The 15,243-nt window shown below is 37.0% G+C and overlaps 1 protein-coding gene across 7 annotated transcripts in view; it reads right to left on the bottom strand.

The window, feature by feature from the left end:
* VPS13A (vacuolar protein sorting 13 homolog A) overlaps positions 1 to 15,243 on the bottom strand; it is a 173,472-nt gene that overhangs the window by 34,251 nt on the left and 123,978 nt on the right. For all 7 annotated transcript variants that reach the window (XR_014782857.1, XR_014782858.1, XM_084800462.1 and 4 more), the window contains exons 49-57: positions 15,006 to 15,110; positions 14,745 to 14,891; positions 11,943 to 12,071; positions 11,409 to 11,542; positions 7,454 to 7,583; positions 4,544 to 4,776; positions 3,738 to 3,891; positions 973 to 1,119; positions 465 to 546 (exon numbers count right to left, since the gene is read on the bottom strand). Coding sequence is in view for 5 of the 7 variants with exons in the window: in XM_084800462.1 (XP_084656588.1) it covers positions 465 to 546; positions 973 to 1,119; positions 3,738 to 3,891; positions 4,544 to 4,776; positions 7,454 to 7,583; positions 11,409 to 11,542; positions 11,943 to 12,071; positions 14,745 to 14,891; positions 15,006 to 15,110 (1,261 nt within the window). In the remaining 2 variants the exon portion in view is untranslated. The remainder of the gene's footprint in view (positions 1 to 464; positions 547 to 972; positions 1,120 to 3,737; positions 3,892 to 4,543; positions 4,777 to 7,453; positions 7,584 to 11,408; positions 11,543 to 11,942; positions 12,072 to 14,744; positions 14,892 to 15,005; positions 15,111 to 15,243) is intronic.

Genomic DNA, 15,243 nt, shown 5'->3' with positions numbered 1-15,243 from the left:
CTTCCCCACACACACTGGCAGCTCACAACCACCTGTAACTCCTGCTGCATGGAATCTGCTCTGCTCCTCTGGCCTCTGCTGGCACCAGGCATGCACATGGTGCACTACATACTCTTAGACATACACATAAAGCAAGTGATGGAAGCTTTAAAAAGCTGAATCTAAACTGTCTCATTTTCATTCAGTTCCTAATGTTTTCAAATATTATAGATTATTAAGTAGTTTACATATTAGTAATACAGTTTAAAATTCCTATTTTTAAAAACTTCAATACATGTATTTCTGAATAACCTTACCCTCAGCATTTCACATGTTTTCCTGAATAACTAACTCCTAGTCCTTCATTAAGCAGCTTTACTATCTAATGATCTAGCAAGACTAAACTTGACAATGCCATTTTTGTAGCCAAATAAACCAACTAGCCACACAATTGTTTGTAGCACAATCTAAAAGTAAACACAAACCTGAGTCCATGGTGACAGACTTTGGAGGTTTAATAGGATAAAACACGAAAGGAAAAATAGCACCATGAATCTGGTTTTGGATCTAAGAAAATGAAACAGGAATCAGTATATAGCATGTCACATACACGACCTGACTAGAACATAATTTAAGAATTACAGAGAATCAGACTAGTCAATACGCAACTGAGTACAAAATGAACATTCAGTCTCCAACTTCAGTCCAGTCCTCCTTTCTTCCTCTCAAACTATCTCTCCCCGCTCCAAGCCTTCTTTCCTTCTTAAACATAGAGTCTCAATCCACAGTAGGGTGGCCTTGAACTCATGGTGATCCTCCTGCCTCAGCTTCTCAAGTGCTGATATTACAGGCACATGTAATCCTGGCTTCTTTTCCAATTTGTTTCTACCCATTGGCTTCCATCTTGCCCTCTTCTTTGGCTTTGTACTAGATAAAACAGACCAAGGGAATGTATCCGGCTTTTTACTGTTTCGCCTTCATTTCCAGACTCACCTGTATTCTATAAATCTGAATCCTGAGTGATGATTGGTGTGCAGATGTATTATATTCTACTTTTAGTGCTGGGAGGTAATTTCTCCGTACAGCTATTACATGTGGCTGAAGAATTTTCATGTCATTCCCACTAGGTGTTAAGCGTACCTGAAAAATATTGACCCTCCACAATGAATTTTTTTTACTATTTATTAAAGTTATACATCTATATGAAAATTAACTTTAAGATACACTAATTTAGCCAGGCAGTGGTGGTGCACACCTTTAATCCCAGCACTCGGGAGGCAGAAGCAAGTAGATTGCTGTGAGTTCGAGGCCAGCCTGTTCTACAAAGCGAGTCTAAGACAGCCAAGGCTACACAGAGAAACCCTGTCTTGAAAAACCAAAACAAAAAACAAAGAGATACACTAATTTAAAAAGTAAAGTCTACAGAAGAGGTTAGTCAGGTGGGGAGAAACAGTAACATGTCAGTAACATGTCTGTAACCTCAGCACTATAGAAGCTGAGGCAGAGGATTGTCATCTTCAAGGACAGCTTGGTCTATATAGTGAGTTCCAGGCCACCTAGGGAAAAGCTAACTAAACCAAACGCCAAACAGAAAGTTCTTAAAAGTGTATGATTAAGATTCAAATCTTTCTTCAGAGCTTTGAAAATTTTTCAAACAAGTCCTTCACTTGCTTGGTTAGAGTAACTCCTAAATATTTTATATTGCTTGTGGCTAATGTGAAGGGTGTGGTTTTCCTAATTTCTTCCTCTGCATGATTGTCATTTGTGTATAGGAAGGCTACAGCCTTTTTCGAGTTAATTTTGTATCCAGCCAATTTGCTGAAGGTGTTTATCAGGTGTAGGAGTTCTCTGGTGGAATTTTGGGGGTCACTTATGTACACTATCCTATCATCTGCAAATAGGGATAATTTGACTTCCTCCTTTCCCATTTGGATCCCCTTGAGCTCCTTTTGTTGTCTTATTGCTCTGGCTAGAACTTCGAGTACTATATTGAAGAGATATGGAGAGAGTGGGCAGCCTTGTCTTGTTCCCGATTTTAGAGGAATTTCCTTAAGTATCTCACCATTTAATTTGATTTTGGCTATTGGCTTGCTGTATATAGCCTTTATTATGTTGAGGTATGTGCCTTGTATGCCTGATCTCTCCAAAACTTTAAACATGAATGGGTGTTGGATTTTATCAGGGAAATGCAAATAAAAACAACTCTTGAGATTCCATCTTACACCCATCAGAATGGCTAACATCAAAAATTCAAGTGACACCACATGCTGGCGAGGATGAGGAAAGAGAGGAACACTCCTTCATTGCTGGTGGGAATGCAAACTAGTACAGCCACTTTGGAAATCTATCTGGCGCTATCTCAGAAAACTGGGAATAGGGCTTCCTCAAGACCCAGCTATTCCACTCCTTGGAATATACCCAGAAGATGCTCCACCACCATAGCAGCCTTATTCATAATAGCCAGAACACAGAAACAGCCTAAGTGTCCCTCAGTTGAAGAATGGATAAAGAAACTGTGGTACATTTACACTATGGAATACTACTCAGCTATTAAAAACAAGGAATTCCTGAAATTTGTGGACAAATGGATTGAATTAGAAATGATCATAATGAGTGAGTTAACCCAGAAGCAGAAAGCATTATATGGTATATACTCACTTATATCTGGACACTAGTTCAAGGGGCATGTCCCATGAAAGTCTTCACTTACCAGGAAAGTGGGACAGAGGGGAAGACTTCCTATGAGGGCTCTAGGTGAGAGAAGCACGGGAGAATGGGGAAATAGAAGGATCCAGAGGGTCCTAGAAACCTACAAGAATAACATTATGATGGACAGATCTGGGCCCAAGGGTCCTGCTCAAACTATGGCACCAGCCAAGGACAATATGTGCAGTAAACTTCGAATCTCTACCCAGATCTAGGCAACGGACAGGACATTCTCCATAGTTGAGTGAAGAGTGGGGACTGACTTTCACATGAACTCTACTGCGCCATATTTGACCACGTCCCCTGGATGGGGAGGCCTGGCGGTACTCAGAGGAAGAATAGCAGGCTACCAAGAAGAGACTTGATACCCTATGAGCATCTACAGAGGGAGGAGGTCCCCCTCAGTCACAGTCATAAGGGAGGGGAGTAAAGGGAAAATGGGAGGGAGGGAGGAATGGGAGGATATAAGGGATGGGATAACCATTGAGATGTAATATGAATAAATTAATAAAATATATTTAAAAAGATTCAAATCAGTTTTTTTTTTTTAGACAGGGTTTCGCTTTGTAGACCAGGCTAGCCTCGAACTCACAGCGATCCACTTGCCTCTGCCTCCTGAATGCTAGGATTAAAGGCGTGTGCCACCACACCCGGCAAGATTCAAATCTTAAAAAAAAAAAAAATTGTAATCTTTATGTTTATATTTGTAATATTAGTATAAATATTTATATAAGGATTATAGCTTGGCTATAACACTTTTTATATTTAATTACTAAAACTTATTTTAATAAAATAATGCAATAAAAGAAAAATATTTTAAAATAAGAAAAATCTTGTTTCTTGTTACTTTAGCAAATAATTAGCAGGTGGCTTCTTAAGAATGTTCAGTATCTTAATATAACCACTCTTTCAAGCAGCTCATATGAAGTATATACATTAGCGTTAATGTCATTCAGTATGCTTCGTAAGAAGTCAATTTCTCTTTAGAATTCAAAAGTAATTCAAACTACAATGTAAAATTGAATGTTGACAAATGTACGTTAAAAACTTACTGGAATGTTATTGTCCAACTCAATCACCTTGTCTTCGGAAGGTGAAGACTCTATGTATTCCTTAAATTCCTTCTCCAGCTTCTCAGTGTGTTTTACACTCATTGGCTTCCACCTGGCCTTTTTCTTTGGTTTTGTCTCCCAAACCACATCCGAACTTACATATGAAACCAAAAATCATAACATTAATTTATAATCATTAAATGAATGTTTTACATAAACTAAAGAGCCTCCACTCAAGTTTTACAACAGTTTCAGTTATAAGCAAGAATATTCTTATTTTAAAAACATGAATTTATTCAACTACTTATTTCACTTTTATTCAGTCAGTCATCTAGGCAGAAGGAAGATGCCACTGAGCACCCCTGTCATGCTTCCCTTTAGCTAGGGAGTTATACTAAATAGTAAGCATGAAAACCAAATGGGTATTTGGGAGGGAAAATGCTTCTGAAACAAGAAAATGTAACAGTCTCACATGGATCTGCAGTCTCAGCTACCAGAAATGGTAGGAACCCCAGGAATGGTCACTAGGGAGGGCCCCGTTGTGAAGGTGAAATTCCTGCAACCTTAAGGGAGGCAGTGAGGGTAAAAACATTTCAGATATGTGACCTGCTTTACCAAAGACCCTAGAGCAGGAGAAAACTGTGGTGCATGAAAAACAAAGAGACTAGCAGGGTAAGAACACACTGGGGTAGACACAACAGAAGCCCCTGAGAGGCCAAACAAGGTAAAGTCTTTTAGGAGCAGACTCTGAGTTTTATTTTTCAAATATTATTCCAAACATTACTTCTAATATTGATGCATCTAACCTTGTAAAGCCTATATAGGCTACTTCTTGTCTTGTATAATTATTGACAAGTGAAATTCCAACATCTTGTAATGCCAATACAATCTCTTGTTCTGCTAACTCTGCCTTTTCACTTTCATATGTTGCTTTAAACACTCTTGGATCTTCAGTGAATAAAATAATACGCTGCAAGCCTTCAAAGAATGACACTAAATAAATGGTTTTTTTCCCCACAAGTATAGGCGTCATCATATCCTAAAAGAAAACAACCAAAAACGGGAATCAGCTTGTACCCAACAAACATGAAGTCTACACTTGACATTACATGATGTGAATACAAACAACCTTAGTTTCTAAGGCTAAGGCAGCAAACCACGTGAACACTAGCACATGCCTTGGAGATAGTTATCACTTACATGAGTGCTATTTCAGACAATTAACAGAATAATTATTTCCTCACTAAAGAAACCTGATATCAGCTGCTAAATTATGATACTGTTAATCATAAAATCCAGTCAGTTGCTTAAATACTTTTAGATCATAATAAAATCTAATTTAAAGTCTTATAGGCTAAATCAATAACAAATTTTTTTTTCTATTTCATTTTAACTCTACGGTATATTAAAGGTTCTTTCAGCCTCAAGTTCACATTTCCTTACATAGCAGAATAAGAAAAAGGTATCACTACTCAGTCACAAGCCTTATAAAGCACTGGCGCAGCTGGGTGCAATAACTCACATCTACCACCACAGGACTTGGGAGCCTGAGGGACAAGGACTACCATGGCTCAAGTTAATCTGGGCTATAGAGGGAGGGCTTGTTTCAAAATATAAGACAAATAAAAGTCGTATGTAACAACAACAACAACAACAACAACAACAACAACAACAAAAATAAAGAACTGATGTTTTCAATAGGGCTAATTACTTAGGAAACTCCTTTATAAATACTGGGTTGGGAAACTGGAGATGACTCAACAGGTAAAAATATGTGTAGCCAAGCCTAACGACCTGAATCAATTTCCAAGACCCATATGGTAGGAGGACAGAACTGATTCACACAAATTGTCCTCTGATCTCTACAAGATGGCCAGTGGTATACTCGTACTCATGTGTCTATGCCCAAACATACAAATCCACACACATAATAATAATAGTAATATAGATAAAAATAAAAACAAGTGAATAAACACTGTATTGATATCGTATCTTTAAATTAAATGATAAAACAAATTTGACAAATTAAATAACAATTACCCATAAATTCTAGTTAATAAATATTCTGATTAATAAAATCTTAATATTTAGTTCATACTTATTTTATAATACACAGAAATTGAAAATTGAGGTTACCATAAAATTATTACCTAGGTATTATAACATTACCTATAAAAACTTCTATGATAAAATATACAGTACTAGAAGTACAGAGAGTTAAGAAAACGTATTTCCAAATAATTCTGAATCTCTAATATACCAAATTTCAGACTTAGATTTATAAATTTCAAACTATCAGTACTATTTAGCTGTGCAATGTAATAATCAAGAGATTATAAAGGCCATTTATCCCAGCACTTGGGAGGCAGAGGCAGGCAGATCTTGTTACTTTGATGCCAGCCTGGTCTACATAGCACATTCTAGGATAGCCAGTGTTTACTTAAGCCAAATCAAGTAAAAGAAAATAAAACTTATTAACCAAGAGTTTTTAAAAGGATAAAGCTAGACTGATTATATGAAATCTACTTTAAAACAAAACCAAATCAATTAATGCTCACACTGAAGACAATGAAAAACCTCCAACTAGTACAGAAGCTCTAGAGAACTGGCTAGTGCTTACACACACACACACACAAACACACACACACACACACATGGGGGGGCGGTGCGGGGGGAGGGAGCCGGGCAAATCACAAGTATCTCTACAGACAGCAGCAGCTATCAAGGAACAAGTGATACCAGAGAGACCAAAGATAACGCTGCTGCCTCTACAGCAAAGAGCAAACACAGTGTCAGAAATATTAAAAACAACAAATCATATTTTTTAAAACACAAAAAAGAAATGAAAGAAATTATAATGACAAAACAAAGGAAAAGAGAAAGAAAGAAAAGAAACAAAAGACACACATATTTTGGCAGAGGGTTTAGGTTCATGTCCCAGTTAGATCTACACCAGGCAGCTCACAACCACCATATGCATGCAGATTGAGAGGATCTGATACCCACTTCTGAAGTCTATGGGAACCTGTATGCATATGGCACATAAAATAATGTAAATAGTATGTTTAAAAAAAAAAACCCTTTCATTGAAGAAAAGTATGCAAAATTTAAAAAAAATACTTATAGAGAGCTAGAAGACAGTGAGTGGTTAAGAGGTGTAAAACTCATGATTTCAAGCCCTGAAATGATCATCATTTGTTTTTACAGCTTGCCATTGAGAAATGAAGTCTTTTTAGTTTAGGTACCTGCAAGAGCAGAAATCTAGCTAAGGTGACAGTCAGTATATGACACAGATACCTAGGGATGAATACTGAAAGACTTCCTCAAATACATGGTCTTTCCTAATAGTAAAACCAGATGATATAGATGCAGTCAGATGTGCAGTTCTTGGTACCTTCAGAAAGGATCAAGTGTGGCAGGACTCATTCTGCACAATGAGCCCTAGGAAAGACTGCAGTCTGCTGCTTACTCTACACGCCCAGCTTGTGGATGCCCTTACATACACCATTTAAGAAACAACAGGCACTTTACTGGTTCCCATTTCCAATTTGAAAAAAGGCAAATTAAAACAAACAGGCTTTTTTTCCAATACTGCTTTTTAAAATTTTTGCTAGCTTTTACAGAATAGCCGCAAACCAGCCTTAGTGGTAAAGGAACTTCAGCATGAAAAACAGAAAAGCAGCTGAGAACTACTTAATGACCAAGTGAGCACTTACATCCTTGTGTGTTACTTCACCATGGCTTTGCCCGCAGCTCCATGTCAGCTTTCTGGAGCCTACTGGATCAGCCCATGTGTAATATACTGCTTTTCCAGGAGGAAGGGAATCTTCTATTTCACTGAGAGAACTGTCATTAATAGTAAAAATATATATTAAATTAAATGCAATTGACAAATATATAAGAATCCTAAATAATACTTCATTCTTATCCACTAATTGAGATTTGTAAAAGTTCTAATTAAGACCAGAAAAAGGTTTTTTCCTTTATACAGTGAAAAGAGCAAGTATGCTTTCTTTTAAAATGTTACAGCTTTAGAAGAAAAAGTGGGGAAAAGCCTGGAACACATTGGCACAGGAGACAACTTCCTGAACAGAACACCAACAGCCCAAGCCTTAAGGTCAACAATTAATAAATGGGATCTCATGAGGCCAACAAGCTTCTGTAAGGCAGGGGACATTGTCAACAGAACAAAGTGACAGCCTACAGACTGGGAAAAGATCTTCACCAACCCTACATCTGACAAAAGTCTAATATCCAACATATATAAAGAACTCATGAAATTAAACACCACCAAACCAAATAACCCAATTGAGAAATGGGGCTCAGAACTAAACAGAGAATTCTCAACAGAGGAATATCAAATGGCTGAGAAACACTTAAAGAAATGCTCAACATCTTTAGTCATCAGAGAAATGCAAATCAAAATGATCCTAAGATTCCATCTTACACCCATCAGAATGGATAAGATCAAAAATTCAAGTAAAACCAATGCTGGCAAGGATGTGGAGAAAAAAGAACACTCCTTCATTGCTGGTGGAAATGCAAACTTGTAAAACCGCTTTGGAAATCTATCTGGCGATTTCTCAGAAAATTGAGAATAGGGCTTCTTCAAGACCCAGTTATTCCACTCCTTGGAATATACCCAGAAAATGCTCCACCACACAACAAGGACATATGCTCAACCATGTTCATAGCAGCCTTATTCATAATAGCCAGAACCTGGAAACAGCCTAAATGCCCCTTAGTTAAAGAATGGATAAAGAAACTGTGGTACATTTACACTATGGAATACTACTCAGCTATTAAAAACAAGGAAATCCTGAAATTTGTGGACAAATGGATTGAATTAGAAATGATCATAATGAGTGAGTTAACCCAGAAGCATAAATACTCACATGGTATATATTCACTTATAATTGGGCACTAGCCCAAAAGGCACACCCCACAAAAGTCTTCACTTACCAGGAGATTGGGATAGATGTGAGGACATCCTACTGAGACTCTAGGTAAGAGAAATATAGGAGATGGGGAAATAGAAGGACTCAGAGGGTCCTAGAAACCTACAAGAAGAACATTGTGATAGGTGGAGTGGGGCCCAGGGGGTTCTGCTCAAACTATTGCACTAACCAAGGACAATACAATAGTAAACATTGAACCCCTACTCTGATCTACCAAAGGACAGGACATTATCCACAGTTATGTAGAGAGTGGGGACTGACTTTGACATGGGCTCTGGTGCCCCGTATTTGATCACCTCCCCTTGGTGGGGAGGCCTGGTGGCACTCAAAGAAAGAATAAGCAGGCTACCAAGATGAGACTTGATAGCCTATGACCATATAGTGGGGGAGGAGGTCCCCCTCAGCCATAGACCTAGGAGAGGGGAATAGGATGAAAGCAGAAGGGAGGGGGGAATGGTAGGATACAAGTGATGGGATAACAATTGAGTTGTAATCCGCATAAATTTATAAAATTAAAATTAAAGATAAAAAATAAAATAAAATGTTACAGATTTTCCAATGAAAAATTTATATTTAAGAAAACAAAAATATTTTAAGGGAAACATTTTTTTCTGAGGGAATAAAGACTTCACGTATCTAAAATTACTTTTTGTTTTATTTTAAACTGTAGAAAGATATTCTTATCTACATTAAATTTTAGATGATTTAATAAGTCCTGGCTAGCTAGTTTCTGACACTTGCCACAAACCAGAGTCTCTTGGGAAGACAGATACTTAAGTAAGGAAGCACCTCTATTAGACTGGTCTGTGGGTTAGTTCCTTGACTTGTGACTGATGTGGAGGGCCCAGGCCATTGTAAGCAGTTTCTCTTGGGCTGTGTAAGAAATCAATACAAGCCACGGAGAGCAAGTCAGTAAACAGCATTCCTCAGTGTTTTCTGCTTCAGTTCCTGTTTCCAGGCTTCTGCCCAGAGTTTCTGTTCTGACTTTTCTCAGTGATGGACTGTGATAAGGATGTGTAAGCAAGATTAGCCTTTTTCTTCCCCAAGTTAGTTATGGTCAGTGTTTTATTACAGCAACAGAATGTGTGGAGGTGGGGGTGGGGGTGGGGGGCGGGGGCTGTAAATGTTTTTAAATTTTACATACAAGTGAGAGAGCCCAAACACATAATGACAGAGTGAAAAAAGCTACAGCACAGGACAGAGATGACAACTAATGTTTTAAAGATGGTATTATATTAGGGATTTTGTTGAATAAGTAGATCTGAGATACTCTCATCAAAGAAAAAAATAAAGTAGCCATGGCTAGGGATATAGCTCAGTGGTATGATACTTGTCTTCCATGTGATTTCAACTCCTTAGTGCTACATACAAAAAGTAACTAGGAAGCTATAGACAAAACTGCTTCACTAGACAAAACATTGCTTATATGTACTCCAAAGCATTGTACATATATTGCAAACTTCTAATTTTAGGAGGTATGGGAATTAGCATGGTGGTGACTGCCTACCGTATGCAAAGGCCTGGACTCTATCCCTAACACCACAAAAAGCAAAACGAAACAAACAAACAAAAAACCCCCAAAAACAAAAAACCAAACCAAACCAAACCAACAACAAAAACCAACTACACAGGAGCTAGAGAGTGGCCCAGACACTAAAAGCACATACAGCTCTTCTACAGTTCCCAGCTCAGCTCCCACACTCTCCTCAGGAGACTCACAACAACCTGTAACTCCAGTTCCAGAGGCCACACAGCCTCTTTTGGCCTCTGAGGGCAATGGCACGCATATGGTATGCACACCCACACACACAAAGACAAAAGTACTGTAGCTCAAAAGTAGTACAGACCCTGGGTCTAATACCCAGATTCAAAACTAAGCAAACAACAGTAAGACCAACAAAGGAAATTAGTTAGAAATGATGCTAGTTCCACATATGCACAAATAGGACAAGTTATTTTGCAAATTGTTAAGGAATGTGTACGATACAATATTATGGTAGAGGACAGAGGCTATGGCTCCGTGGATTAAGCGCTTGAAGAATTGAGGAACAGAGTTTGGATCCTCACAGACAGTTTCCTGCAACTCCAGACTCAGGAGGCAGAGACAGGGATCCTTAAACAAGCTGGCTAGCAAAACTAAAAATAATCTATGAGCTCCTGGCTCAGCCAGAGACACACCTCAACAAATAAAATGAAGAACAATTGACACCAAACCACCCCTTTGGGCCTACACATACACACACACACTGTACATGAGCACCCACACTTAAGGGAACACCACACCCACACCCACACACTATACACATGAACTCACACTCATGTCCTCCCCTTCCCCCCCCCACAAAGGCAAGAGATAAAATTCAGTTATAATTAATAAATTGGGTTAAAGATTGCTATTAAAAGACAAACAAGTAAAAGCAGGCACCTGTAATCCTAACAACAGAGGAAGCAGAGACTAGAGGATTCCAGGAACTCACTGCCCAGACAGTGTTGTTGAATCAATGAACTCTGGGTTAAGTAACAGAGCCTATCCATAAGGTGGAGAGACAGAGAGGAGGATAACCAACTGGGCTCCATGCAATATACATAATACAACGCCAGCCTTGTGTGATATATATAAAACATTAATGGTAATTTCTTAATTATGAGAAAGAATTTAGGTTTCACCTAAGTCTGCTAATCATAAATTGCTATATTGTGACATTCTCCTTACCTTTGCTTATACTGAACAGGGTCACTCTTGGTATGATTTATTAATAGGAATGTAGCTGCTCCATCATGGTAGTTTGAAAATGTAATAACTGTAGAGTGCTCAGCCATATTAACTTCTGCAATAATACCTCCAAGCTTAAAGGAAAAAGTTTTAATGTGATTATTTTGCTAAGAATATTAATTGATATCATTTAGTAATAAAAGTTCACTTATGGTGAAGAATTAGACAACCCAGACTTTTTACGGTTAACAATAAAACTCGACTGTATGAAAGTGAAATTTGAGTATATTCCAATGTAAATTTATTCTAGACATGTTTACTAACTTTCTATATAACAAATTCTTTTTGTTTGTTTCACCTTTTCTTTCATAAAAAGAAATGAGGGTTAATTTTTAATTTAAGAGGAAAATCATCAGAAAATTATTTGTTACAAAAAGAAAAGTGAGCACTAATACATATACATTAGTTTTTCTAATGATACGCACAAGATAATGACCATGGATATTAAAAAAAAAAAAAAGACAAAACACTCACCTCATTACTCAGCCGCAATAAAATACAACTATCTTGTTTGTTAAAATGTATCCTTTTGGGAGGACCTTCACTCCCTTCAACTTGAATAAGAAGAAGACTGGAGGCATCCTCAGGCCAAAAGGGGATACTCTAAAAATGTATTACACATATTTAAATGGGTTTCATTATAAATACTTTTATGTCATTTAATAGCCTTACAGAGTGGCAAGTAAACTTTAAACATTTCTGCCCACTTTGCTGTCATCACTCATGAAACTGCAAGACTCAAAATAGCACCAATACTCATAGAAGTCTATTGCCAATAGGAACTAAATATACTAAAAATGATGTGCATTTTGACATCCTTAAGCCTTAGGTTCCTTTAGAGCCTGGATTTCATCCTGTATGTTAATGTTTAATAATATAACATAAAACAGCAATACAGTGTCTTCTCTAAGGGTTATGTATGGGACCTCTTGAGACTGGAGAATATGCCAAGTTTCTTTTTAACTTTTGTAGTTGGAAGGTAGAGACTAAGCTGAACAAGAGGTAATGGTATTGAGCATGGATCTTAAAGTAATCATTATAAGTCAAATAAGAACGCAAGATTTTAAGGCTTCTTAAATGAAGACAAAAAAAGAAAACATAAAAATTGAAAAACTCTACAGATACAGTTTGTAAAAGATAATCAGGACCTAACAGTATCTGCAAGTGATACAATACATAAGATACAAATGTTATAAATCAAAGTATAGAGAGGATGACAACAGAGTAAAAAAGGTAAAAGAGAGCTACAGTCCCTACCACCCAGACAGATCTAGAATTCTATTTCCAAAAGCTAAGAACAGACTTACTGAGTGAGAACTTGTTGAACACTTACAAAAACAAATCATGTTAAGTTAACAAACATTTACAGAGAATCTACTATGTTTAACCACTGATCAAAATCTTTTTTGTTTTGTTCTTGTGTTAAGACAGTGTCTCCCTACTTAGCTCTGGCTGTCCTGGAAATCTTTCTTATTTATTTATTTATTTATTTATTTATTTACCTGGAAATCTTTCTTATTTATTTATTTATTTATTTATTTATTTATTTATTTAGATCAATTGTTTTGTTTTTTAAATCATGGCTAGACATTTTATAGTATACTGCCGGAAAAGTCTACCGTGCTTAATCATTGATCAAACCTTTCTAACAGGGTCCCATTTAGTTTTTAGGTGAAATATTTATGGTTACAAAAATCTACATAATTACCCTTTATTCTCACTATGGCTTTGACTTCTCTTGTTTTGTTTTGTTTTTGTTTCGAGACAGGGTTTTCTGTGTTAGCCTTGGCTGTCCTGGACTCGCTTTGTAGATCAGGCTGGCCTCGAACTCACAGCAATCCGCCTGTCTCCGCCTCCCAAGTGCTGGGATTAAAGGCATGCGCCACCACGCCCGATTTATGGCTTTGACTTCTAATCGTCTCCTCTCTGATAATATTGGTCTTTTTTACTACCTTCCAAACACGTCAATAACTTGCCTCTGCTGGGCATTGTGGCACACCTTTAAGTCCAGCATTGGGGAGGCACAGGCATGCAGACCTCTGTTGTTTTAGGCCAGCCTGGTCTACAAAGTGAGTCCAGGACATTCAAGGCTACACAGAGAAACCCTGTCTCGAAAAAACTACAAAACAAAGAGGGGAAGAAAAAAAAAAACCTCCACCACCAACAACTAAAAATCCTCTCCTCCACTGGATTACTATCCTTGTTTATCTCTCTCAGGCTCACTCCCTAGACAAGCAGATTGCTGAGAGGTCTACCTCATGTCTCTAAACTTAGGTTGTTTTCAGGGAAGACCTTAGACATTATAAAAGCTTAACTTAGTAGACCTTAAAATGAAGCAGAATTAATAGTTAATGGGAGATTAGTTTCAAGTTTTACAGGAAGTAGTAGTAGTCAAGAAAAATAACGAGTAACTCATGTACAGACACAGTGATATGATATTATAAGAGAGAAAAGACCTATAATGCAATTAGAGAAGAAAGACAGGTTACTTCGAAAGAAATGACAGGATCATAGCATAATTTTCCAAAAAATGGAAACCAAAGAGAATGGTGGGAAAGACACAAGACATTAGGAAAAAGAAAAACAAAATAAAAACAAAATTAAATAAGATTGGCATAAAAGATAATGATTAAAACTTATGGACAAAAAAACCTGATGTCATTTATCTCAAGATCAACCCTACTAGAAATTCTAAAACTTTAAGAATATGCCCAAGGATTGTCTTTATGTACAATTTTAGCATAATAGCTCTTCAAAACTAGGTAATGTGTCAACCTCAGTGCATCATGTAGAAAACACCTCCAGCTGTCTGACTCTTACCTTCTTCCAAGAAGCAAGTTTGACTTAATTTAGCATATAAAGGCATTCCCAACAGCTTCATGAAGAAGATTAATAATTTCCTAATCTTTAATGATATCTCATCCATATTTCTACTGCTGTTATTTACAAATGTCTAGTGTGGTTACTTAAGCAAACTTGTTAGAATTGGCAGTGCCTACCAACCCAATTAAGCTATGCAATCCTAGGGAGCAAAGGTCCTAAGAGAAATAGTCAATAAAACTTTACGCAACTAAAACAAAATTAGGGTATGGGAGAATTAAAACCATAATAATTTAAGGAATGTAACAACAAAAATAAAACACAATTCAAAGAAGTATGTTTTAGTTTGCATATATTCACTTTACAATCCTGGTTTCACTACGGCACTTTTATACATGTCTATCATGTACACTGAACATAAGAGTACAAAGTACATTATGAGATTCATTTACGCACCTGCTCTAAGTCAAGAGAAAGCCATTTATCACTTCCTTCTTCTGCCACTGATATACGGTATTTACTTTTGTTTTTAATCATATGAAAAGGAGTAAATGTTACAATTCTGGTAATGTTAAAACTGCTGAGGTTTATAGTGACACCAACCTAAGGAAAAAAATTAAAGCTGTTTGAAAACTATTACCATTGTATCCTTGTAAGTTTTAAGTACCCAGCAGATACATTTTAAATCAAAGTTTCTTTAGCACAGAAGAAACTTACTTGGTATTCCATTTTCATGCCTTTGCATTTAATGGCACCATGACTACCAACAGTATCGATTGAAAACTGATCAGAGAGTTCACTATCAGTTACCATGAGCTGAACCTAAGGGAAGAATTTGAGATAAATTACAACTTTGATACCATCTATCTGTGTGTCGTGTGGAAAGTCAAACTCAAAGCCTGCATGTTAGGCAAACTACATTATATTCATAATGTAATAAATCTTTCATAACACT

This window comes from Acomys minous, assembly GCF_964271855.1.
Source record: "Acomys minous genome assembly, chromosome: 2".
Taxonomy (NCBI): Eukaryota; Metazoa; Chordata; class Mammalia; order Rodentia; family Muridae; genus Acomys; species Acomys minous.
The sequence above is the reverse complement of the archived record's forward strand: the minus strand, read 5'-3'. Positions and strand labels throughout refer to the sequence as shown.